We start from the raw sequence: 25000 nt of genomic DNA, 5'->3' as shown, positions 1-25000 counted from the left end.
GAGTTGATTATGGGAGCCTGCCTCATCAGTATCACGTTCAGTTAATCAGAGCCTCCTCCTGGGTCCCTGAGTGCCAGGGCTATGCCTCACCGCTCCAGCTAGTCAACTGAGGTGGAGAATCACTATCAGACAGGTACTATTCAGGACTGAGCCAGACTTCAGCAGGCATGAGTCTGTACCTCTGTCACCGTAACCACCTGGCTGACTCTGCCATTGTTTTCAGATACACTCCAGGCACCATCCAATGCCAGGATCCTCAAAGCAAAGTATGCTTTCTGACTCGAACTACAAACAAACACACACTCCAACTGAGACAAAGACCCACTAATTAGTTTACATGGGCTAGTTAATGACAAATTAGAGGTAAAACTCGGTTAAGACTAGAAACTTTATGTATTTGCTGATGTAGTATTTTTAATGAAATGTTGGTTCATTCATGCGGCTCACATATATACTTGGTAATGTCTTTGTTTAGGATATCTATTTTTTCCGTTTTAGGGTTTCATATTTGGTTATTTTACATACACTTCACCTAAACTGTATCTAAAACAGTTAACAATCCACAAGAACTATCCATAAAACAATATTCCATCAAACAGAAGTACATGTAAAAACTAATAACAAGACCTGGTGTGGACTGTATAGTTTAACAATTGCCCTTCGTCGACAGTAGATTAATAATGCTCTTCCTCTGTCTGTGTGAATTGTCAGACGTATATAGGCACCCTGCTGGTCTCAGTTAACCCTTACAAGGACCTGGAGATCTACACCCCCAAACAGATGGAAATCTACATGGGGGTCAACTTCTTTGAGCTGCCTCCCCATCTGTGAGTACACCCTGTACGGTGCATGTGAAAGAGTTCATTTAAAACAGCATGTCAGAATATTGCAGTCAATTCTGCGTTTGCCTCTTGATTGCCTCAGCTATGCCCTGGCTGACAATGCCTACCGCACCATGCTGACGGAGTACAACAACCACTTCATCCTGATCTCCGGGGAGAGTGGGGCGGGCAAGACCGAGGCCTCTAAGAAGATCCTGCAGTACTATGCTGTGACCTGCCCCTGCACCGAGCAGCTCCAGACTGTGCGGGACCGCCTGCTGCTGTCCAACCCTGTCCTCGAGGTGAGAGGCTGGGGTGGGGATGGGGATGGGGATGGGGATGGTGTTGGGGATGAGGCTGGGGGCTCTGACTCAAGGGGCCAGTTTTATCAAGCTCTCTAATTCGAACATGTTGGGTTGTAAGCGTTCTGTTTTGAACAGTATAATTTATTAACCCCACAGTAAATCTGGTCAAATGAAACCCTGTCCCACCACTTTAAAACCTGTTAAGTTTACACTATTAAGGTTTTCTCCAGTAATTGATTGCCGTTGTTCCAGGCTTTTGGGAATGCCAAGACTCTGCGGAATGACAACTCCAGCCGCTTCGGGAAGTACATGGACATCCAGTTTGATTTCAAGGTAGAGTGAACCCAGAATGCAGCGGTCTACTAGTTACAGATAAATTCTATTACCACTGGATCAATGGGCTGATGTGGTAAAGTACTCCTGTTTATTGCACTAACACTACAGTTTCAAAACCAATCTTTCTTCCCTGGTTGAAACAAAACCCCCGCACGGCTGTTTATTCTCCCGTAGGGGGCGGCGGTGGGCGGACACATCTTAAGCTACCTGCTGGAGAAATCGCGCGTTGTCCACCAGAACCACGGAGAGAGGAACTTCCACATCTTCTACCAGCTGGTGGAGGGGGGAGAAGAGGAGCTGCTGCGCTGGCTGGGGCTGGAGCGCAATTGTCTGCACTACAGCTACCTGGTACAGGTGAGAACTAAATACAACACTACAGCTACCTAGAACAGGTGAGAACCAAACACAGCACTACATCTACCTAGAACAGGTGAGAATCAAACACAGCACTACAGCTACCTAGAACAGATGAGAACCAACATAGCACTACAGCTACCTAGTACAGGTGAGAACTAAACAGAGTACTACAGCTACCTAGAACAGGTGAGAACTAAACACAGCACTACAGCTACCTAGAACAGGTGAGAACCAAACACAGCACTACAGCTACCTAGAACAGGTGAGAACTAAACACAGCACTACAGCTACCTAGAACAGGTGAGAACCAACATAGCACTACAGCTACCTAGTACAGGTGAGAACTAAACAGAGTACTACAGCTACCTAGAACAGATGAGAACCAACATAGCACTACAGCTACCTAGAACAGGTGAGAACTAAACACAGCACTACAGCTACCTAGAACAGGTGAGAACTAAACACAGTACTACAGCTACCTAGAACAGGTGAGAACCAAACACAGCACTACAGCTACCTAGAACAGGTGAGAACTAAACACAGCACTACAGCTACCTGGTACATTGGCACAAATAAGGGTTTTTCTTTGCCTCTATACCTACTGTTACCTGGGGAAGATAATGTCCATGCCTGCTATGGATTGGTGTTACTTCTCTATACTGTTGATACAGGTAAACACAGTAAGGTTTTGCTGCATGCACTGTTGTTTCTGACACATTGCTTTGCTGAATTGCCTTTTTTCCCCACTGACAGGGTGAATGTGCCAAAGTGAGCTCCATCAACGACAAGAGTAACTGGAGGACAGTGCGCAAAGCCCTCTCCGTCATTGACTTCAATGAAAACGACATTGAGGTGAGCGCCTCAGAAATATAACTACAAATGGAACTACAAATGTATGTACATAGAACTGTGTACAGGGGATCTGAGAGCCAATAAAATAAGAATAGACGATACAGTAGCTGGGAATTGAGTCTGTGGCTTAACAGTTTCTTCTCTAACCCTTCCCTTTAAAGCACCTTTTTGGGATCATTGCCAGTGTCCTTCACCTGGGAAACATTCAGTACGATGCAGACAATAAGGGATCCGCTGTCATTGGTAACAACGCAGAGCTGCGGTGGATTTCAAAGGTAAACCTGCACTTGAGAATCCATACAGCTGTTTGACTGGCAGGGAGCTGGGATTCTCTGACTGCTTGCTCTTTCTTGTGTAGTTGTTGGGGGTGTCGGTGTTGGTGCTACAGGAAGCTCTCACTCACAGGAAGATAGAAACCAGGGCAGAGGAGGTAAGAAGTGATGCATCGTGACCCTTCCAAAGAGGCTCTGTCCACATGTTAGGTTGGGACCTTTTTTTGTTGTCATCTTGGCAAAAAATTCCTTCCTCCAGGTTCTAAGCCCTTTGAATGTAGATCAGGCCTACTATGCCAGAGACGCTTTGGCCAAAGCAATCTATGGACGGACGTTTACGTGGCTGGTCAACAAGATCAACGAGTCTCTGGCGAACCAGGTAAGGGCCCGACAGCCTCCACACAGATGCAGCTTCTTCATTTCTTCCATGGCGTTGCTTTTGAGGTTGGGCGTGCAGAGAACCACCATGATCTACGGCCCATCTAAGACTTTAAGTTGAGGTGAATACATAACATGTCTCTAGATGGCGTAGGAGTATATACGTGTTAGAAAAATGAGGTAAGGCAAACCGGTACTTTGGAATCCACACATTCTGTTTTCTTTGCAATACTAGGTTTTCAAGTTCTAGCGTATGTACTTGGATTCAGGAGATGTCTCAGCAGCAAGGGTTAACGTTGTATGAAGTCGAGCTGGTGAGGTGTAGACGTCAAAAGCCATCAGTGCTGGTGTTACCCGTCACATTGCTCTTTTGACACAGCTTCTTATTGTGGGGTGGCTCTAGTCCGTGTGGTCCTGTTGACTGTGTGTCTCTCTGCTCTGTACTTCAGGATCCCAGCAGGAAGACAGTGATAGGGTTGCTCGATATCTATGGCTTTGAAGTGTTCTATATAAACAGGTATGGACCCTTCACCCCCACAACAGATCTGCCTATTCTCATGTCACAAACTGAGTTGGGATTCTAGGAAGTACATTTATATATTTATAAATGTATATTTATGGACCAGTAAAAATACAATAACCATGACTACTAACAGCCAGTGGGTGTGTGCTTTAAAATCCTTGCAACAGTTACTCCATTTGAAAGTAAAGGGGCACTGTTTGCTATGTACATATACTACTAGAAGTTAGTCTCTGTGTAGCTGGCAAGAATCTCGATTGATCTGTGCGGTAAAACACTAGGTTTTTGTTTTTGTGTTTCAGTTTCGAACAGTTCTGTATAAACTACTGCAACGAGAAGCTGCAGCAGCTCTTCATCCAGCTCACCCTGAAATCAGAGCAAGAGGAGTATGAGATGGAGGGCATCGAGGTGACTACACTGCTGTTGATGTCGCTTTGGTTTGATTTAAACCCTGGTGTCTTTAAAGCATTTCAATTCCGTCCTGTCTAAATCCCACCTAGCCAGAGTAATTCAATTCACCAACTCAGGGACAGGACTTCTCAGGGAACAAGATGTGTGTGGTTGACGTATTCAGGCACGTATAATAAGGTGAGTGATTTAGCTCTAAACATCTCTTTGCTCTGCTCCCCTCTGTGTGTTTCAGTGGGAGCCAGTGCAATACTTCAACAACAAGATCATCTGTGACCTGGTGGAGGAGAAATACAGAGGCATCATCTCAGTCCTGGTAAGCTGGTGAGCTGCAGGGTAGTGATCACAGGACAGTTCCACCAGCACAGCGGGTTCATCTGCACAGTCTAACTCAATAAGAGGCAGCAGTCCAATCCACAAATCTGAATGTGTGTTTTTTTTTTTCTGTGAACCAGGACGAGGAGTGCCTGAGACTGGGGGGGGCCACAGACCTGACGTTCCTGCAGAAGCTGGAGGAGACGGTGGGGAATCACCCCCACTTTGTGACGTGAGTACCGCTGTAGATTCACAGGAGATGGAATGAATGCCTGTGTTAAGACATCCAGAGAAAGTGCTTCATGCAGCATTGATGAAGAACCTATTGGTTGTTGCAGGGGTGCTTCGTTTTCACTTAACCCCTGACCCTGCCCTGTCCCATTGTCTCCAGGCACAAGCTGGCAGATCAGAAGACACGCAAGACACTAGCGCGCGGAGACTTCAGGCTGCTACACTATGCTGGGGAGGTTACCTATTGCGTCATTGGTGAGGACTAACACAATGCACCCACTCTGTATAACTGTATACAGTGGTGCAGGGAGCATTGTTTAAAACATTCTTTCCCGTCAGTAGTTTGGATATAGTTCGTTATTAAGTTCTGTGATTGAGCACCGGAGGTTTAACCAGTTCTTCACATGCATCCTTTTTATCATTGCGACAGGATTTCTGGATAAAAACAACGATCTCTTGTATAGAAATATCAAAGAGGTAAGAAAATGACTCTAGCAGCATGGATACATTTGCCTGTCCATCTGTCTGACTTGTCGGCAGTGTTGACGGGGGCTGACCAGACCTCTTCTCGCAGGTGATGTGCAAATCCCGCAATCTCATCGTCAAGCAGTGCTTTGTGTCCTCAGAGCTGGACAGCAGGAAGAGACCCGAGACGGTAAGGACTAGAGAGAGTGAGAGGCAGGCCATCCCTGAGTGTGCTCGGAAGGCAGAGTGATTGAGAGGGTGTTTGTGTGCCCGCAGGTTGCCACCCAGTTCAAGAGTAGCTTGGTGGGGCTGATTAAGATCCTCACGGCCAAGGAGCCCTCCTACGTGCGGTGTCTGAAACCCAACGATGGCAAGCAGGCAGGTGAGGCTGGCACTAGGTTAGAGGTGGATGTACAGTCTGTACTGTACCCCTGTTGATCGCTCTCTCTGTCTTTCAGGACGGTTTGATGATGTGCTGGTTCGGCACCAGGTGAAGTATCTGGGTCTGATGGAGCACCTTCGGGTCAGACGGGCCGGTTTTGCATACCGCCGACGGTACGAGATCTTCCTGCAGAGGTACAAGTCTCTGTGCCCCGATACCTGGCCGCACTGGCGAGGCCTGCCTGCAGAGGGCGTCGAGAGGCTGGTCAAGTACATCGGCTACAAACCAGACGAGTACAAGCTGGGCAGGTGAGAAGCCCCGGGCTGTGAGATGGAGAGTATTGTATTGGAATAGTACTAAACATTCAACGTAATTCGGCAATTCAGAAATTCCAGATTGTTTCATTTTCTTCACTCAGAACGAAGATATTTATCCGATACCCCAGGACGCTTTTCGCCACCGAAGATGCATTTCAGATCTGCAAGCATGAGCTGGGTAGGGTTTACTACTGACACTTTTATTGGTTCTTTCATTTATTTATAAATGTAGGCATTTGGGTTTTTTTTCACCCTACAAAAGAAAAATTATACTCACAAAACTTTAGGGACTATTTTAAGGAATGTTTTGTTGAGATGTTTGATTTTTTTAAATCTAGTTTTAATTAATTAAGAAAAGGTTAGAAGTTTATTCAAATGTTTCAAAGAATTGTTTAACCTAAGAGAGCCTGCCCTATATTTATAATCTTCACAGAAAGCAGTCCTAAAAGAATTTTGTAAATAGGGCCTATAATACCACTAAGTCTGCATTATCCTGCCTGTTTGTTTACATTGTAGCCACGAAGATTCAAGCCAAGTATAAAGGATACAGAGTGAAGGGGGAGTACCACAAGCAAAAACAAGCAGGTGAGTGAACGTTGTGCTGAAGAGCTCTTCGACTGACAGGAAACGTTTAGCAGACTGTACCTCTGATGATAAACACAGAACAGTGGTGTGGAGAGGCTGGTTTGAGAGAGCTGTGTAATCCTGTCCCATAGCCATCAAGATCGAAACATGCTTTAGAGGAGTGCTGGCCAGGAGGAACCGCAAGAAGAGGGAGTGGGCCGTCCGCACCATTAAAAAGTAAGAATCCCTCGGAACTCTGGAATTGAAAAGAGCATAGTGAAGAACTCTGGGATTGAAAAGAGCACACTGAGGGACTCTGGGATTGAAAAGAGCACACTGAAGAAGACAGGGGCCAAAACATTTGTCTACGTGACTCATAGTTTCTTACAGTTCTACCTGCTTAATCTATAGAAAAAAATGTCAGTCATAAAATCCCAAATCCCAATTTAATGATCTATATATTAATTGACAAAAGTATGTTAAACATACAGTAATGTTGGGAAGTTAGCTCTTTTGAGTAAAAACTATATATATATATATATATATATATATATATATATATATATATATATATATATATATATATATATATATATATAGGGTTTCTATAATTAAATCTCTTGTAGTTGACTGTGTTGAGTAACAGAAAGACACCTCTGTCAACTGGAGCCTGCTTCTTTTGGTATAGCAGACGATGCATTGGTGTCTGGATAATGCAGTTCCAATGCCTGCTGTTCTCTGCATCAATAGACTGCACTGCTATCGGGTCGAACTGACTTTCTTTTCCCCCTGCCAGGTTTATAAAAGGTTTCATGTACAGGAACCAGCCTCTCTGTGATGAAAATACAGACTATTTAAACTTTGTCCGATACAACTACCTGACGAGACTGAGAGAGCACCTCCCCAAACAAGTCCTGGACAAGACCTGGCTCAAGCCTCCGGCCATCATGGAGAAGGTGAGGTCGTCTTTATCCACTGAAAGACAAGGGTCTGTGACACGAGCATTTCCATAGAAAATATTCAATTTTTGGCCATCACTTGTAGGCAAAATGTCAGTCTTATAAACCCTTGTGCTTGAAAGAAAGAAAGCCCTATTAGAAAGCATGGCTTATAATTACAGTGATAATTCTATAATTATACTTTATATTAATAATATTACAAGAGCACAGTACAACAAACACTCCGAAAGAGCTTGAAGATTCCACTGCTGTTGTAGCGGCACGGCTGTGCTGTTTGACTCACATAGTGACACACGGGCAAGATGCTTTGAGAAGGGGAGCCAGCAGTGGCAACAAACAAGTAGGCAGTTAACAATGTCCACAGGAGCTCACAGGAGGCTTAACTGCTGAAGAAGCACAGGCTTGCTTTTTAGCTGAACTCTAACCGTGGCTGTGAGGCTCTGCAGCAGGGCTCGGGGCTCACTCATAGTCCTTGCTGTCGTCTGTCCAGACCTCAGAGATGCTGCGTCAGATCTGCTATCGAACCATGGTCCGGAGGTATGTCAGAGAGGTCAGCGCCCAACGCAAAGCACAGGTAAGGATGGGAGGAGGGAGAATGATCAAGCAGGACTGGAACTCTTAACCCTTACCATAGTAAAAGCACAGCAAAGTGTAATAAAGCACAGGGAAGCCCAGAGAGGTATGGTAAGCATATTAAAAAAACATGGCATACTATAGTAAATGCACAATGTAAGTTTGAGAGCATGGAAAAAATGACTGTGCATATTTAACATGAGAGAAACACAAATGTTTTTAACCTACCAAAGAAGAGGAGTAAACATTTTGTCTTCCTCTACACAGTTGCAGCTGAAAGTGGTGACCAGTGCAATATTTAAAGGAAAGAAAGAGGGCTATCCACAGACCGTGCCCAAACCTTTCACTGACACCAGACTCAGTAAGAATGAATAACAAGCCTCCTACACTGCAGAACATGCATTAAATAACATTGAAAAAAACAACAATGTGCCGTTACTGACAGCTTTTGAAATGATGGCCTCCATCTTAACGAGCAGTGGCAAAAATATATCTATTTTTAATATCACTTAGGATTATCACCATTATCTTAAACACAACAATAAGGAGACAGCTTATATTGCTAATGGCAACAGTAAGAAATTCCATTGATATAGAACAACAGGGACACATCTTGGCCAGTTTTTCTTTATGCTTCACGAACTAATTATTAGATATATATATATATATTATATACTATATATATATACTATATATATATTATATATATATATATATTGCAATGCAATAAAACGACCCAATAAAAACGCAGTGCAAACGTGCAGTTCTACTTTATTGTTTAGAAAGTTACGGTGTCCAAAATATTGCATTACACCGTATTTATAATTCTTTTAATTCAAAATCCCTGCGCTAAATTGTATACTTGCTGTTTTTGCATTCAGGTGAACAGGAAATAAACATGAAGGTTTTGCAGATGATTCGAAACGAGAGGATCAAGGTAATTAAGCCATGTGGTTAAGGGGGTGGCAGCTGGCAGCGTCGGCAGCTCGGAACACAATGCCAAGCAGCATCCAATCACACAACCAATACCTGCTCTTTCAGATCAACACAAACGTGTGTGTGGCTGGAATACAGAACCTTCAGTTCTCCACCAGTAAGCCACTTAGCGGTCACTATTGGGGAAAAGTTTCATTTGTCTAGTCGGACGTGATGTCACATATGAAGGACTAAGTCATGCACAAAGTACATCCTTAGTTGTCCTACTCATTGTGTTTGTGTGTGTGTGTGTTTTCACGCAGTACGGCACTCCGGTATTGAAGTACGACAGGAATGGGTACAGGCCCCGCCCGCGGCAGCTCGTTCTCACCCAGGGGGCAGCGTACGTGGTGGAGGAAGCCAAGATAAAACAACGAGTGGACTACGCCACACTGAAGGGTAAAGGGGTCACAACCACTGCACAGAACTGCCTCTGTATCACACAAGCACTTCAGTTTGAGCTTCACAGTTAAGAGCTGTAAAAACTGAAGAAAAACAAGAAGCACCAACACCAAGTGGGGTACGGGGGGGCTCAAGTGTTGAGATTAATAATGTTAAATAATGCTCAAATGTTAAAGCTCTTTTAGGGATGTGCAAAACAACCACAAATCGGAATGCCATGGCTAAAACCACTTCCTAGTAAACCTTTTATTATTAGTTACCAGTATTTAAAAATGGCATTAGCTACTTGACCCACAGTGCCCCATTGTGTTGTAAGCTGCAGCAAGATTGTTTACTGTAAAGGTGTCCTGCTCTTTGCTCTTCCAGGTGTGTCTGTCAGCAGTCTCAGTGATGGGGTGTTCGTAATTCACGTCCCTTGTGAGGAAAACAAACAGAAAGTAAGAGCCTGGATCTTTACTACTTCTCCCCACAGGGATCTGGTTGACATTGGACTTATTGTGTATATCAAATACACAGTAAGTCCAAATCTAATCCTAATCATTCTGCAATCACTGGAGCAGCATTGCGTCAGCAGTAAATGATTTATTGCTTGCAGTTTGTGTCTTTCTTTGGGAGTATGTTCTGAGTTGCCCTGTTCTATTCCAGGGCGATGTGATCCTGCAGTGTGAGCACGTGTTTGAGACTGTGACAAAGCTATGTGTGTTCGCCAACAAACAGAACTCCATAAAGGTAGTTCAGGGCAGGTAAGCAAGCACCTTTTCAACCTGTAGTAAATGTGGACCAGTATGGAAATGGACATCATCTGTTTTAGCATGGCTAGAATTTGCATTACTGTAGGTTTAATGTAACTGGAAGTGGATGTATTGTTGCTTTCTCTCTGTGGTTTTGGGACACTTACAACCTGTGCAAACTATTTTGATTTAGGGACTGGAAAGAAACATAGAAATGTATCACACATGAAAGAAGCAGCTAATTCAATCTGTTTCTTTCGCAGCATGAAGTTCACCATCCAGCCTGGGAAAGAAGGAATTATTGACTTCAGCACTGGGCAGGAGCCAATGGTCTACAAGGCAAAGAATGGGCATCTGATGGTGGTGAGTCTGATGTATTAGATTGTATATCAAGGTATTTTCAAAGCCTGTAATGTCCCTGCACAAAAACAAACACATCCAATTTATTATTAACAAAATACCATGATCCTTTTAAATTAATGCAGCTTGCAGGTTGTTTTTTTTGTTTTGTGTTTTGTTTTTTTAAATACCTGAAAAGAAATGCTTGGTTTTCTTTTTTTATTTGCCCCAGGTGTCTCCAAGAACAAAGTCTCGATGATCTGTTAGGAGTCTGCTTTTCTGAACATATCCTGGACTGACTGCAAAGAGGGCTCCAAGTTGTTATGGTAGTGAATACTTGCCTCTATGGTTTCTTTCTTACAGAGTAAGAATAAGCAGTGCTTTTAGAACAGGAGTCCTTAATTGGAATCATCTCTTATTCCGTTAAAACAGAACGGCCCACCTCTATAGAAAACAGTGGGAGAGCAGTGTCCGATTGTTGTATAATTTAAGATATAAAATAGGACAATTATTAGTACTCTGTATGTATACCACAAAACACAGAATGGATTGAAATAATTACTTAAAAATAAGGGCTGTACCAAAAAGACACTTTTTAAAACCAGTTTGTGCATTTGGCACTGCCTTATATCACAGCTACGCTGTTAATATTGTCTGAACTTTAACTACCAGCACCTGCTTGAACGACAGCTTTCAGCAGAACGGTCTGAATCCGAAGTGTAAAAGATTATTGTGAATTAGCTCACTGGTTTAATTGGCTGGTCCTGATTTCTTAAGGTTTCCTCCTGTACGTGTCTAGAAGAGACTCATTCCACATGCTTGACTGAATTAAATTTGTTGGACAAATGACAGTTCACATTGCTCATCATGTTAATTGTTATTTTGTGATATTGAAGCCATATGTACCATAACATTTTAAATACATACAAAACCATGTTTAAATAAAATAAATTCAAAACGACAAAAAAGGTCTTGTAGAAATTTTATTAGCGTACAAGTACATGTGAAGTATACACACAGAATATTTATAAATATAGTTTAGGCTTTTTTGTGCACAGCTAAATAAAGTGACAGTTTTTTGTTGTTTTTCGTAGTTTTTATGATGATTGTAAAAAATACAGATTTGTATCTAACAAAATAAACGTACACTCCGTTGGGAGAGCCTGGAATGAAGTACAGTATTGATTCCAACATGTTTTCTACTGCAGCTCAGCAGAGATTACACTGTAGGCTTTAGCTCTCGAGTGAGATGTAATACAGTAAAGGACTGAGATTACTGCATCTACTGGGAAAACCCCGACTTTACTCCAAGCGTTTGCAATGAGGGGGGTGAATACTATGCGTAGAAGTGACCATCTTCTATGACTGAACCTGTGCTAACTGGTCAGAGCCTATTGTTCCTTATGTAATGTTGCCCTCTAATGGTAAGGACCACTGTTGCAGCACGTGCCATGTTGTAGGTTTGTCATTATTGTAAATTTGGAAGGATATTCTTAATTTCTAACCTCACAACCCCTCCCCTACTGTAATACCAAGATGTTAAATACAGGTAACAGATAAGTGATAGGTCTCAGCGTGCACTTATTCACCAACACGGTCACTAATGGAAGTTATCAGGGGCCCCTACAACAGCTACAAGCATGACGTCATTTTACACACATCACTCCAACAAATCACTTTAACATAAAGCCAACACATGTAATGCCCATGTTTGGAATACAGAGAAGACAAGTTTAGTTTGTGTGTCTTATTTGTTTAGGTTCTGCAGCATTCAAAGTGAAACAAGGGAGAATGCAGATACTGAATCACATGGTACAGGAACAGAAATTTGCATGATCTGATTTTCATTATACAGTAGAAGCTTAGTTTTGTTAATCTGTGGTTTTTTTTTCACACTGTTGAATTATGTCCAGAGGAATAAAAAACAGAATTTATGTATAAAAGTTTATTTTAAATAAGATAGCTTAAAATTGCCAATAATAAGAATACAAATCAATTTGACTCCAGTGATATCACCCACTGAAACAGCGCATTACTCCAGGCACGTTGCATTCAGTAGCACCTTTACTGATAGTACAAATTCATAATGGTAAGAAGCTAACAATTAAGAATTATGATCAATTAAAATTTTATGGAACTAAAAACTCACATCACAAACAAACACTCACACACAAGTATATAAGACAAATTTACTGTACAGGAGACTCAACCTTTTATAGCTGCTTTGGGAAAGGAGAGGAATTAGGATTTGTATTGTCCTGAACTGCAAAAACGGATAGAATTTTTTTTTTTTTTTTTTTTGTTCTTCAGGCTTGCTTTGTTTTTGTAAAAAAAAAAAAACGGCAACGTCGAGTTGTCTTCCAACCATTACTATTTGCTTATTTTCAACCGCATCTTTACATCAGCACCTCGAAGCATTGGAATATTAATATACAAGCTGTATTAAAAAGTAGGAATTAGGTGGACCTTACAGAAAATGACTCAAAGACTTTCAACCCTGAATCAAACCATTTAAAACTGCTGCTACACTGTGTGTATACAGTGAACAATCTGCATGTTTATGTACATTCTCTCTGTACATACTTACACAAACACAGACTTGCATTCCCACCAACAAACCGCTGAAATGCACGACCCTTTCCTGTTCTGAGAATCAGTCTGGAAGCAGAAAGGATGTGTGCACTAAGGCAGGCTCTAATCCTGTAGACAGACTAATGAAGAAACACCTCAGCCTTCACCACAAAATTACTGACTGATGTGTGAATTCTATAAAGTGTTCCAAACCCCATGTCACATACCTATCATAAACATAGGCTGCCAACATGTCTTAGTTTAAGTGAGTTATGATCCCATCTTTACAGGCAGCACAGTGCCTTCTAAAGGCAAAATACAGCAACAAACATTAATTTCCTTTAAAAATTACAAAACCGAAGGTCTATTCAAATTCAGTATCTCTGGACAAAGGCAGAAAGCAGTGACTGTATTGAATATGGGAATTCATATAGTAACTGTAATAGGAAAGACTCATTAAGATGGCACACAGCCATGAACAGTTGCTGTCTTTTACCTTTGTAGGAATCCCAATGGGGAGCGTCTGCAGGAGATGCAGTGTAAGTGGAGGTGAGCTGCGCGGGTAGGGGAAGGTCAGCTGATTCCTCTCACTGGTGGAGGTGTGTCCTGTCATCCGGCCGTTTCACATGGATCCTCCTCACTCGCTCAATGCGTTCCCTCTCTTCGTCCTCGTCCAGGTGACTTGACCGACCCGCAGCGCCCCCTGTCGCCTCCAGCAGAGCATTGTCTGGACCACGCCCGTCCTGCGCCTCGTACAGAAGTATATTGAGAGTCTCCTCATAGATTCGAGCCTCGGGGAACTCCACCTACAGCACACAAACACCTCAGATTAGCACTGACCTCAACACTCACACAGCATCCCAGTGCTTGAGGTCTAGTTACTGGAGCCACCCTGCCTACCTGTCCCTAAACACCAACTGCCAGGCCACTCAGTGCTTTGGCTCGAACATCAAGGCCCCACTCCCATGCCTAATTAACTCTACCTTCGTCTGTTTCTTCTCAGTGGCGTACACGATGGAAGTGCAGCAGACCTCAGCGATCTTGCGGCCCTGCCCGTAAAAGGACCAGCAGCAGATCTCGTCCCCCAAGACGTCCTTGATAAAGAGGACCCTGCCGTTGAAGCGCAGCGACAGCTTGTCAAACAACTCTATGTTCTTCAGCATGTTGTCGTCTGAGTTACTGCACGAAAACAAACGCACACAATTTCAAGACGCATAAATAACATGGGTGTTTTACAAAACAGCAGAACAGCAACCAATGAAAGCTGCTCTTCAGCACAGGAGCAGTTGCTTACCTGGTGTAAGAGTATTTGTTGTTGCTTCTGTTATACAGCAGCTTAACAGCAGGCTGATGAAAGAAGAGATCGCTAGGGGTTAGGCACAGCATGAGTCACCAAATCAGAAAAAGTGATTCCAAAAATATATACAGTAGTGTGTAACTACAGTAAGCTCCAGTGGTCTCGGTCTAGTCCACAGACAGCCATTACAAGACCCATCAACAGAACACTCGGTTGTGGTATTCTTACTGAGATCAATAGAAGGATGACCCTGCTGTTGCTCACCTTGTTAGAGGTGGCTATCAGTCTCTGTTCCTCTTTGCTTGATGTGATCACAGGGACCTTACAGAATGGTTCGTATGTGTCCTTGTTCTGCAATGACAAAATCAAATCCATTACACTTCTGAGGTAGAATCCATACAAAGCGAGAGACTGGTAGAGACAGAGAGGATGGTGTAAACCAACAATAGGGATAGGCTTGTCTCTACCAGCCCCTGAACCAGGTAAGCAGAGAGAGAAAGGGGTACAGAACGGGTGGGAGGCTGGTACCTGCAGTGCTGCCAGACACTCGTCTGCCAGCCCCTGCACAAGGTAGTATTTGGCCTCTGCAAGTAGCTCTTCAATTTCCCGCCTACTCTCAGGCAGGGGCACCGCTCCATCACGCAGGTAATTCAAGACAGCTCCAAAGTGCTTCCCACAGCGGTCAATCAGGATCCAGCCTGTAGGAGACAGGAGAGACAGTCAGGAACACAAGCCAACACAGGTAATTGAAAAAACAAACTACCTTTCCCAGAAGTGACTTATTTTTAACATGTGTCATAGGCCTCAAAGAGGAATATTTGTATGTTTTCTTTGTTCTCCAATCAAGTTGAGTTCATCCCACACATTAGGTTTCTCTGCTTTATTACTGAACACACTACATCATTACGCCAAGTCTGGCCCACACACAGTGGCTCCGTGGGCAAACTGCCCGCATCACATATTTACTGTGGAGTGGATAATTTTCCTGTAGTTTGCCCACAGTGGAAAATACAGTCCACTATCTGTAAACTTTGGGGTCTATTTATAGGGGAAAAAAAGTATTGTTGGCCAAAAGTTGTTAACAGAATGACCAACACATATACAGTTTAATTGTGGCTTTAGAAATCCTACATAATATTGAATAGGGTACGATACAAACAGATTTATAGATAGGCAGATTTTAAAGGGGTATAGTTTGTACGTTTAGATTAGAGCACAAAGTAAAGAAATAAACAGTTACACATCATACACAGTTTAAAGGCTTTAAATCGAGTAACAATTCTGCAAGACCAGGTTGTTTTCTTCTTTTCCTTTTTTTGTTCAGTAAAATCAAGTCTTTAAATGCCAGGCATTTCCTTAGTATTGCGGCTCAAACAAATCAGAAAGAGAGAAAAGAATGAGGGACAAAAAAGGAGGGATGCAGATACAGTGGGAGGATTAGACAGAGAGAGACTCTAGATATGATTAACCCAGAATCAGTTTGGACATCCTGCACCAAACCAGATGTTTGTAACCACATGCTGTTATTAAGAATTACTATTTTCAACTCCACAACACCATATGCTAATACAAATTAAGATTTATGGTTCGCAATCTGCTTTAGTAACTATTCTCAACTCGTCAATTCCAAAGAATAGTAGGCTTTCTCAACCTAAAATAACCACCAAAGCCAGAGGGATGATACAGTATATGGCTACTTCACAAGCACTGATGTATAATCCAGTCGTGAATCGGACCTTGATCAGAACTGTGGCAATACAAATTTCGTTCATATCTATTAAGACTGGACGCTGCGTACTGAAAATTCAAAAGATGCAACTAAAACAAAGGCATGAATTAAATGCAGTGTTCTGGTGCATACTGCAATTCTTTAGTTTAGTATCTCAAGATTCAATTAGTAGGCCTGAGCTGTAATGTTTTGTAATCATTTTGTTTGTTGCCATTACTCAACCCAATAACCTGAAAAAGAGAAGAATATGTAAGCTTGTAATGACGCTCTCACACACACACACACCAGTACAGCATCAGTCCTGTAAGAGCATTGGGTATACACACAAGGCATAATCTTGTGCTGATTTCATTACGTGCCTGTACAACAGTAGACAGCATTCATAAAGTATTATTCAATTCATTTCAGAGAGCTAATATTTCTGAATACGGCCAAGAGTTTGCATTTTTTTTTTTCCTTTCTTTTTTTGGGGGTTTAGAGAACAAAGATCTTTCTACTTCTGACCCTGCTTACACCAATCAGCAGCTCTGGCATTAAGCTCTGCTTTGTCTGGGGCTCCTTGGATGCATGTACAAAAGCAATTTCTTAATTCTGTTCTATAAAATCTGTTACCTGTACAAAATAAGATCACAGAGAAACACGGCACAACTCAACCTGCAATGCAATGGTAAGCTTTATATCCAGCCCTGTGATATGTACTGTACACATAAGCACTGCATTCTTATGAAAGCAAAAGACCTTGCAGTATTGCTGGTGCAAAATCTTTGATCCTGCCCATACCTTCACTGTCTGTGAGTACCTCCATCCTGCCACTGAACATGGCCTTCAGCATGGTGTCCTGCTTGGTGAGGGTCTGCATGGTGGTGTAGTACAGCGCTCCCCCCACATTCAGCTTCACGTACTTGGAGCTGGGGCTCGAGCCCTTGAATGAGGTGGGCCGGGTCGTAGCTGCCGGCACTGCCGTGCTCACCACACTTTCTCCTGACATCTCTTCCTGCACTCAGAGCACACACACACACACAGATGTATTTAGATATAAGGATTTTTTTTTTTAAACAGTAAAATTCTATACAATACAAACCAGACCTGGGCTCATTCACAACTTGAACCTTGGCACTTGTAATTGAACAAAACAGCATTGGAATTGTAATTAAATTTCAGTGAAGAATTCTGCTGGAATTGGAATTGACTCCAGGTCTGACACAAACCAGTGTTTTCTTCTTAATTAAATTCTTTAAAAGAAGAACACAGTAACTAAATATTTATATACAGTACTCAAAAAGTTATTTATAATTGCTATTAGATTATTAGTAAATTAGTCAGAACAGTGCCCTGGATATATAAAGCGACCACTGGGATCCAGTATTTATTACTGAAAATGATTTATTCATAACCCTAATCCCGAGAGGATTCACTGTCGTCTGAACGGTTTTCATTAATAATATAGCAAGGGTATCTTTCTCCTAGCTACAGATCATTGTTCGTGTTCTCTAGACGAGCTAGTAGTTTAATATTAGAAATAACATATTTTAAACATGTCTCTTTACACCTAAGCTTACTGATAAAGTCGACCCAAGATATGACTTTCCTCCTTTAACGCCTCCACTCCTAATAAACTGTGGTTACAGTACTTAAATGTAATTAAATCCAGTTACATTGTATGTTTACAAATAATTTCACAATAATTGCGTTTAAGAATAGAATTATTTTTAAATAAGTTTGATCTCGGTGAGATTGTAAAATGATACAATTTGGAGCCGGAAAACTAAAGTTTAAAAGCCTTTTTTTTTTTTTTTCTTGTTCGTAGCATACACACAAACACAATACACAACTCCGCAAACACAACTACAGCGTATCTCTTTTCTTTTACAGGCGAACTCGAGAAGTCGAACGCATTCTGAAAACAATCCCAATATTTCCAGTTTATAAATAAAAACTTTATTTCGTGTTTTACCATCAAATCCAGAACCAACACTGCGAACCAGTCAGGGAGGAAACACCCACTTCCGGGCTAGGGCACGGCTACTACAAATGCATTTCCGTCAGAGATGACCTCCACCACCGAGATCAAATTCAAATCTAGAGCGGCTACATTCCTTTATACTGTACTTTGTGTTGAACGTTTACTGGACTGTTGTTAAAGAAACGAACAGTTCATTCCCATCAATAAGACGGTAAAAGGATACTGACACACGTTAGTGTTAGTGACTGAGTAGTCTCAAAGGTTCAGGGCAGATGTTTGGTACAGCAGAGCGTTTTTGTTAATCTTAACACTTTCTGCCCCTCAATGATGCCAACAAAAATCATTTCCGCCCCGCAGTGTGTAACCGCAAACAGAACTCCATCAAAAAACAGTTCCTATATTATAGGAACGCTGAAATACCCACTTTATCCACGTACGTTACGAAAAAGACGAACTATCTATAGAGAAAAAAATCTATTTTTTTTAGTTATAAGCGTGAAACATGGAGTTTAAGTAAATGTTAAGAAGAATGAAATCTGTGGATTCCCCCCGGATGGGTTTAGATGTAAAACCACGAGGATTAATGGCTGAATTCAGTGTGTGGTTTTGTTTTTATTGTTTACATTTTTTTTATTTTTTTATTTTCCTGCTCTGGTGATAAAACGTCATAATTCCTTGACAACACATATTCACGAATTGTTTCACGAGTATATTAATAAGGGAGTCGCGTTTTATCAATCACAACATACACAATAGCGATAGTGTGGGTTCATAATTTTCGGTGTTCATAAATTGCTATTCGTTTTGTTTGTGTGTGTGTTTTACTTTTATGTTGTATTGTATCGTTTAACAGACAGGTAGAAGGAACACTGTTTCATATATTAACCTAACTGGTATTTGTAATAATGGCTACTGTCAACTAACTTTTCTGTTAAGTGTAGAAATACATATTTTGTTCTCGGTTCGTGGGAATACTGTACTATTAGGAATGACAGCATCCATCTCAGGTGACAGCGATCATAAGCAAACAATCTGTACGTAGGCTATGCGGATGTGTTAGAACTTGTAATTATAATATTTAACCACTATATTCTCATCTAGTTTTCATGTTCTGCTAATTTTTTGGGGAAAAAATATGGTGTAAATATCCCCCCACCTTAATTTCGCGTGTTGCACACTGTCTTGCCGTGGTGAGCGAAATCATAGTTGTTTCAGCCCATTGCTTTTAAATATCCCTTTAATATTACACGATGTGCTACCTGTGAATATACAGCGGGTAAAGGGCATTTTACTTATTTGCATACAACCGGGAAGCGCATTTATTGTAACAGATTGCGTAAGAAGGCTGTGTAGTTTTTCTAGGCATTATAAAGGCAGTCGTTATTCCCGTTGTTGTTCTTCAGAGATGACACCGCTGATCAGCTAGCTGCTGGATTTAAACCCGCTGCTGCGGCGTTTTCTGCATTTCGCTGATTGGTCTGAGCCGGGGAGAGAAAGGCAAAGCATGATGTGGTTTCTGTAATGAACTGTGAATCTGCAGTCAAGAGCAAAGCTTTAGGTGAGTCCGCGATTTCTTTATTTAAGCATTGCTTAAACGGGGGACATCATATAAAGCATTCAGTGTAGCTCAGCATGTTATGGTTCTTGCCAACTTTATAAAGTCAGTAGGATGGCTGCCAAGAGGTGTACTGTGTCCCTGGGCAACAGCTGCATTCTGAGCTGTCAGCGATAAGGGCCTTTATAACCAGAAGAGGTGGTCGTTCTGGAGTCTTGTTTCATGCAATTTGGTGCTCTGTAGTGAATGGGATTTTTTTTTCCTCCCTGACATAACCACCCTGTAGTGAACTGTTATATTAAAAGCACATGTTCAAAAAAGCTCAATGTTTAATGCAAATGAATAGCATTGTATGCAGAGAGATAAAACAAAAAATACACTGTACAACAACATGTCAAAATGTGCTCCATGACGTGTGTTTGCACTGCTGTACTGTATTGAAGAGCTGCCGGTTTCACTCTGTGGCTGGTGTAAGCCTGTGCTTTCTGCCGTCAGGAGTGAAAGATGTTTGGTGTGGCTCAGTCCTCCAAGTCCCAGTTCCTGGACAAGGCCAGGCAGGCTCGCGAGGAGAGGAAGGGGCAGCGGGAGCGGGAGAGAGCTGCCACACAGATACAGGCTCTCATCCGACGCTTCCTCTGCCACTGCCGCCTGCAGAAGCAAATCAGGTGAGGTGGCCAATCAGAACGGAGCCCCGACTGGAATACGGGCATGGGTAGCATAACGAAGCTGCAGGCGTTCCTAAAAACTTTATTTTTTAGCACAATAAATGAGGGATCAGTAATAATATTAATAAAATTAAGGTTGCCATATGACTCCATGTACACTAGGAGCATTTGGGACAGTTTCAACTTGCATCCCAATGCATTCTGGTAAGTGTAGTCCTGCTGTGAAAGGTACCTGAGACAGGTAAAACGTATCAGAGTGCATTGCAATGTTAATTGAAAAGCCTGAACTGTCCTTGTGTACGTGGAGTCATATGATAATCCTAAATAAAGTATATGGATTTTAAAAGTTAGCACTCCTTTAAACTCTTTCCCTCTGGATGCAAGTCTACATCTGCAAGCATATATTTCTCAGTTAAATCATTTGAGAAGTGTATTAAAAACATGTGCTGGTTCTTCTGCTCAGCAGCTCAATGTGACCTAACTTGCTGAATCTATACTTTCTTTTTTTCAGGAGGGAGGTTGATGAATTCTTTGAAGGCTGTGATGCTGGATCTTCTAAAAGAAACGCACTTTCAATTTTTAAAATTGCAAGAAAATTATTATTTATATTCATAATGAAAGAAGATAAGTTGGTGAGTAGGACGGCTGTCTGTGTTATTCCTTTAGTTTTAGCTGGGTATCACAGAGAGAAACCTACCATTTTCTAGTGATGTGTTTTTTAGTGTGCTTTGCATTTCATTCTCTGTATTGTGACTTGAGATAAGTTTGTAATACTGTAAGTAGCAGGCAGACCCTCAGGACTTTGAGGAAATGCTAGTAGTTGCAATCCTAGTATCACAGTGTGGCATATCTTTTATTTCTATCCAGAGGTTTGAAAAATTGTGCCGCTGCATCCTTGGGAGCATGGAGGTGGAGAATGAACCCAAGGTTAGTGTTGTCGTTTCTGCTGTCATTTCAACAAAGACAGCTAGCCCATTCCTCCATGTGCGTGACACAGGCAGCGATCTTACTCCTCCCTTACAAACCAATCATGTGCTTCAAGTCTTTACACCTCTCACAGAGCTTTACAATGGCAATATATCTGTATTTCAGCGGTAAAAGTCAGTTAAGACATGTGCCCGAAGCTCATCGTTGCCCTGTGTTTTTTCTTGTCTAGGTGTGGTATGTGTCCCTAGCACTTTCGAAAGACCTCACTCTCCTGTGGATAAAACAGGTAAAGGACATCCTCTGGATATCCTGCGAGTTCCTGAAAAAGCTAAAGGTAGGTGGGACTAGTTATCTGTCTGTCTATCTATCATGTGTCTTCCAAGAATATAACAGATTCAGTATTAGATTGACATGTTGTTGACTTTATTTAAAAATGTATTTTTACTTATTACAACAAAACACGTGTTTTCTTCTTTCAGCCGGACATCCTGCAAGACAACAAGATGGTGACCCTGTACCTCAGCATGCTGGTGACCTTTACAGACACGAGCACGTGGAAGATTCTCCGGGTAAAGGGTGAGCACGGGCACTGCGCACTGGGATCTGTGCTTCACCATGTCTTTGCTTTACTGCACACTGCAGTGCTTTTACCACGTCACAACACAGTTATATTTTATAAGGGAAATTCCTTAAGATTTTTTCTCTTTGATGTAGGAGAGGCCCTTCGGCCAGCCCTGAACCGGATTTGTGAGAACATTATGGGCCAACTCAATCAAAAGGGATTTTATACTATACTGCAGGTACCGCAAAGCCATTCCACCGGCCGTCAGTGCAATACAGTGAATGTTATTACAGGACTTTAATGCATAATGACAAAATAGCCACGTTTCGAATCCGGTGTTAATCGTTCATTTCTTGCAGATTTTGTTAACAAATGGACTGGCGAGATCCAGGCCCTGTCTTTCAAAAGCCTCTTTAACAGCCATCTTTACTTTGGCACTACGGTAAGAGAAATCCTGATCACTGTATGTGACCTGCAGCTGTGACCCCGTAAAGCTAGTGTTCTCTATTGATTTGCCAGGCTACTATGATGTACTGAAATTGCTAACTTAAGTTCTTTGTATTGGATTTTCTGGTTGCTACAATCCCAGAACTGAATTATCTTTATTAAATTTGCTACCTCCAGTAATTCTTAAGATAGAACTGAGCTATCCGTATGAATTATTTGTTAGGAAACGAAGCAGTGAGCTGCCTGGTATTGCTGCTGAGCCTCTAGTAAATTTTCTGGCCGCTGTACTGCAGACTCCCTAATGAATTTGCTGGCTCCAAGGCTTCTCGTTTGCTTCCTGTGTCCCGTGCATTTCAGTACACTGTTTATTAAGTTACACGTTGTGAGCCTAACTTACAAACTGACCAAGAATGCAAACAAATACAGCCCCAAAAACCTGCTTGTAATGACTTCTAAAGGTGGCCTGTATAATCAGGTTGTTTTGAAATGTGGTTGTTTGTAAGGGAGTGTGTCTTTCCCTGTGTTCTCAGGCCTGTTATTGCTGCTCACTTCTCTGATAACCTGTTGAGATCCTTGCTGATCCACATCATGTCTGTCCCAGCCATCGTCTCACACCTCCACACTCTTACACCGGAGGTAATAAAACGTCATTGCAGTACATATCGAAATTTGGGCGCACAGCGTTGGAAGTGATTCACAGGCAGGATTGCTCTTGTGTCTTTGCAGTGCATAGCCACTATCCAGGCTCACGACCTCCTGCGGAAGTTCATCCTGTTTCTGAGCAGGGAGGAGCAGTGCAGTGATATCTGTGTGTGCCTGGAAGGGAGCCACACACTGTGCCTTCTGGGTAAGCACTCCTATTACATTTTCAGAAATGTCACCTTAAACGCTGAAGACATTTTAGCAGTTGCCCGTAAGTAGGGTTCCGGTTAGAGTAATCCGAGAGATCGGAAATCAAATGAAGTAGAAATACATGTTACCTATATACAAGACCCTTCAGTTGCCAATACCAAGGCAAAGCATTATGGGCAACAGTGGAGTCCCGAATTCACTTGCTTGCCTCAGATTCTTAACCATTTAAGAGCTTTATGTTAAACCCATTTTTGGGTGGTAAAAGATCAAGCATCTCAGGCAGTAATTCTGTAAATAGCTACTATTTGAAGAGCCACTGCACTTGTGGGACATCATGCTTTTACAAATGTTTTTGCGGATCTTTGAAGAGGAGACGGTTGGCTGTTAAGAACTACAGAGATATTTAGTTAGCAGGCAGACTGAGCTAGGAGGAAAGACAGGAAACAGAAGCGTTGGATGCTTTTTTGTGTGTCTGTACATGGTGAAGATGCTGGTGTGTGTGCGTCTCTGCAGGGAACCTCATCCACCTGGGCTACCTGACTGAGAAGGTGCTGGAGGAGGAAGCCAACCACTTTGTGAGGGACCTGACCGACATGCTGTCCTACTGCCAGAGATACGTCTCGCAGAAGAAGTCCAACCTCACTCACTGGCACCCTGTTCTGGGCTGGTTCTCCCAGACTGTCGACTACGGGTCAGCAAGACCAGTTTACTTCTCCCAGAAACCTAGCCTAGCCTCACTTCCACTATCAGAGAGAAATAAGACTTTCTTAACAGAGCTGTAAGGTCACATACTCCTGTCTTCTTTAAAACCAACCACTCTGTTGACCAGAAACAACACCGCGCTTCAGACAGCCTTCATTGATTAAGCTGTTGCCTCCTTAGCAACAGTGTAAATGTTGTGAAATTAGTAAGATACAGCTTAAGAATACTTTAAAAGTACAAGTTTGTTGTATATATCTAATTACTTTAATGGCCGTTTCTGCCAGAAGCCAGAAATATTGCATGTTGCATCTTTGGAGCCTCTCAAATGAAACTGCTCTATCTACCTGCTGAGTGACTGCACTAACCCGCCCCCCTCTCCTGTCCCCCTTGGCACAGTTTGAATGAGTCGATGCCTTTGGTCACCAAGCAGCTGCAGTACCTGTGGGGGGTCACTGTGATCCGAACGCTCTTCAGCGATGTGCTGAGCAAGAAGCTGGAGAGCCAGGAGCCTGCTCAGTCAGGCGCTCAGTCATCGACACAGCAGACCAACCTACCCGTGAAGAGTGAGTGCTCACTGCTCTCCTAGTATGCTGCACAGGACTGTCATCCTGCATGATCCCAGTCCTCGAGCTGTAGAGCCCAGCTGTACCCACAAGTTAATACAAGGTTATCAAGATTATTTTATTAAAAGCTCCTGTTCTCGTTCCCTCCAGATCTCTTCAAGCGCGCGTTCCAGAAGTCAGCCTCGGTGCGTAACATCCTGAAGCCAGTGGGGGGGAGGCGTGTGGACTCGGTGGAGGTGCGCAAGGTGTGCAGTATCTGTGTGCTGTACCAGACTGCCCTCACCACGCTCACACAGATCAGACTGCAGATCCTTACAGGTCAGCCCCCCCCACCAGCTAAACCCATTCATTGGCTTGCATTGTAATGAGACAGATTTCACTGCTTATCTGTCTTCTTTACCTCAGGGCTGACTTACCTGGACGACCTGCTCCCCAAGCTCTGGGCCTTTATCTGTGAGCTGGGACCCCAGGGAGGGCTCAAGCTGTTCATGGAGTGCCTGAACAATGACACCAAGGAGTCCAAGAGGCTCCTGGCCATGCTCATGCTGTTCTGTGACTGCTCCAGGCACCTCATCACGTGAGCCTCCAGCCCATACTAGCCCTGTACTAACTCTACACTAACCCTATACTAGCCCTGTACTAATTCTACACTAACCCTATACTAG

General features: G+C 42.6%; 3 protein-coding genes across 4 annotated transcripts; 2 read left to right on the top strand and 1 right to left on the bottom strand.

Moving 5' to 3' along the window:
• The first annotated feature begins 6 nt into the window (after window positions 1–6).
• Window positions 7–11448, top strand: LOC121307691 (unconventional myosin-Ih-like). Its single transcript, XM_041239932.1, has 29 exons — window positions 7–827; window positions 925–1123; window positions 1379–1459; window positions 1637–1816; window positions 2573–2671; window positions 2833–2946; window positions 3030–3101; window positions 3203–3322; window positions 3771–3838; window positions 4144–4249; window positions 4485–4565; window positions 4705–4796; window positions 4956–5050; window positions 5226–5272; window positions 5370–5450; window positions 5537–5642; window positions 5719–5950; window positions 6061–6137; window positions 6476–6544; window positions 6676–6760; window positions 7320–7479; window positions 7973–8056; window positions 8323–8416; window positions 8937–8992; window positions 9294–9429; window positions 9799–9869; window positions 10078–10175; window positions 10427–10526; window positions 10735–11448. Exons 1-29 carry the CDS (start codon window positions 781–783, stop codon window positions 10759–10761), a joined length of 2877 nt encoding a protein of 958 aa, XP_041095866.1. The 5' UTR covers window positions 7–780; the 3' UTR covers window positions 10762–11448.
• Window positions 11449–12832: 1384 nt separating this feature from the next.
• Window positions 12833–18135, bottom strand: LOC121307694 (BTB/POZ domain-containing adapter for CUL3-mediated RhoA degradation protein 3-like). The gene is made up of 7 exons (XM_041239939.1): window positions 18054–18135; window positions 16880–17093; window positions 14899–15068; window positions 14635–14721; window positions 14368–14420; window positions 14057–14252; window positions 12833–13879 (listed from the first exon to the last, which is right to left on the bottom strand). Exons 1-7 carry the CDS (start codon window positions 18054–18056, stop codon window positions 13661–13663), a joined length of 942 nt encoding a protein of 313 aa, XP_041095873.1. The 5' UTR covers window positions 18057–18135; the 3' UTR covers window positions 12833–13660.
• A 325-nt stretch (window positions 18136–18460) lies between these two features.
• Window positions 18461–24988, top strand: LOC121307689 (ubiquitin-protein ligase E3B-like). Of its 2 annotated transcripts, none has more exons than XM_041239929.1 (15): window positions 18461–18658; window positions 19466–19620; window positions 20113–20282; window positions 20794–20914; window positions 21150–21209; window positions 21439–21543; window positions 21689–21785; window positions 21924–22009; window positions 22131–22213; window positions 22749–22854; window positions 22945–23065; window positions 23584–23761; window positions 24169–24335; window positions 24486–24653; window positions 24741–24988. In XM_041239929.1, the coding sequence occupies exons 3-15, from the start codon at window positions 20122–20124 to the stop codon at window positions 24914–24916; spliced, it is 1629 nt and encodes a 542-aa protein (XP_041095863.1). In that variant the 5' UTR covers window positions 18461–18658; window positions 19466–19620; window positions 20113–20121; the 3' UTR covers window positions 24917–24988. The 2 variants fall into 2 exon arrangements, with proteins under 2 accessions (XP_041095863.1, XP_041095862.1); XM_041239928.1 differs by lacking the exon at window positions 18461–18658 and adding an exon at window positions 18692–19096.
• The last annotated feature ends 12 nt before the right edge of the window (window positions 24989–25000 follow it).

This window comes from Polyodon spathula, chromosome 58, assembly GCF_017654505.1.
Source record: "Polyodon spathula isolate WHYD16114869_AA chromosome 58, ASM1765450v1, whole genome shotgun sequence".
In the NCBI taxonomy this organism is placed as follows: Eukaryota; Metazoa; Chordata; class Actinopteri; order Acipenseriformes; family Polyodontidae; genus Polyodon; species Polyodon spathula.
This window is presented reverse-complemented; position numbering and strand designations above follow the sequence as displayed.

Excerpts from the sequence above, each read along its gene's own strand:
- LOC121307691 (XM_041239932.1), top strand. The coding sequence starts at position 781 with ATGGAAATCTACATGGGGGTCAACTTCTTTGAGCTGCCTCCCCATCT. Across the intron at positions 4,250-4,484 it reads ATGAGATGGAGGGCATCGAG|TGGGAGCCAGTGCAATACTT; the intron begins GTGACTACACTG and ends TGTGTGTTTCAG. Across the intron at positions 4,566-4,704 it reads GAGGCATCATCTCAGTCCTG|GACGAGGAGTGCCTGAGACT; the intron begins GTAAGCTGGTGA and ends TCTGTGAACCAG.
- LOC121307694 (XM_041239939.1), bottom strand. Across the intron at positions 14,722-14,898 it reads AGTGTCTGGCAGCACTGCAG|AACAAGGACACATACGAACC; the intron begins GTACCAGCCTCC and ends TTGTCATTGCAG. Across the intron at positions 14,253-14,367 it reads AACAAATACTCTTACACCAG|TAACTCAGACGACAACATGC; the intron begins GTAAGCAACTGC and ends GTTTTCGTGCAG.
- LOC121307689 (XM_041239929.1), top strand. The coding sequence starts at position 20,122 with ATGTTTGGTGTGGCTCAGTCCTCCAAGTCCCAGTTCCTGGACAAGGCC. Across the intron at positions 21,544-21,688 it reads AGTTCCTGAAAAAGCTAAAG|CCGGACATCCTGCAAGACAA; the intron begins GTAGGTGGGACT and ends TTCTTCTTTCAG. Across the intron at positions 22,855-22,944 it reads TCCACACTCTTACACCGGAG|TGCATAGCCACTATCCAGGC; the intron begins GTAATAAAACGT and ends GTGTCTTTGCAG.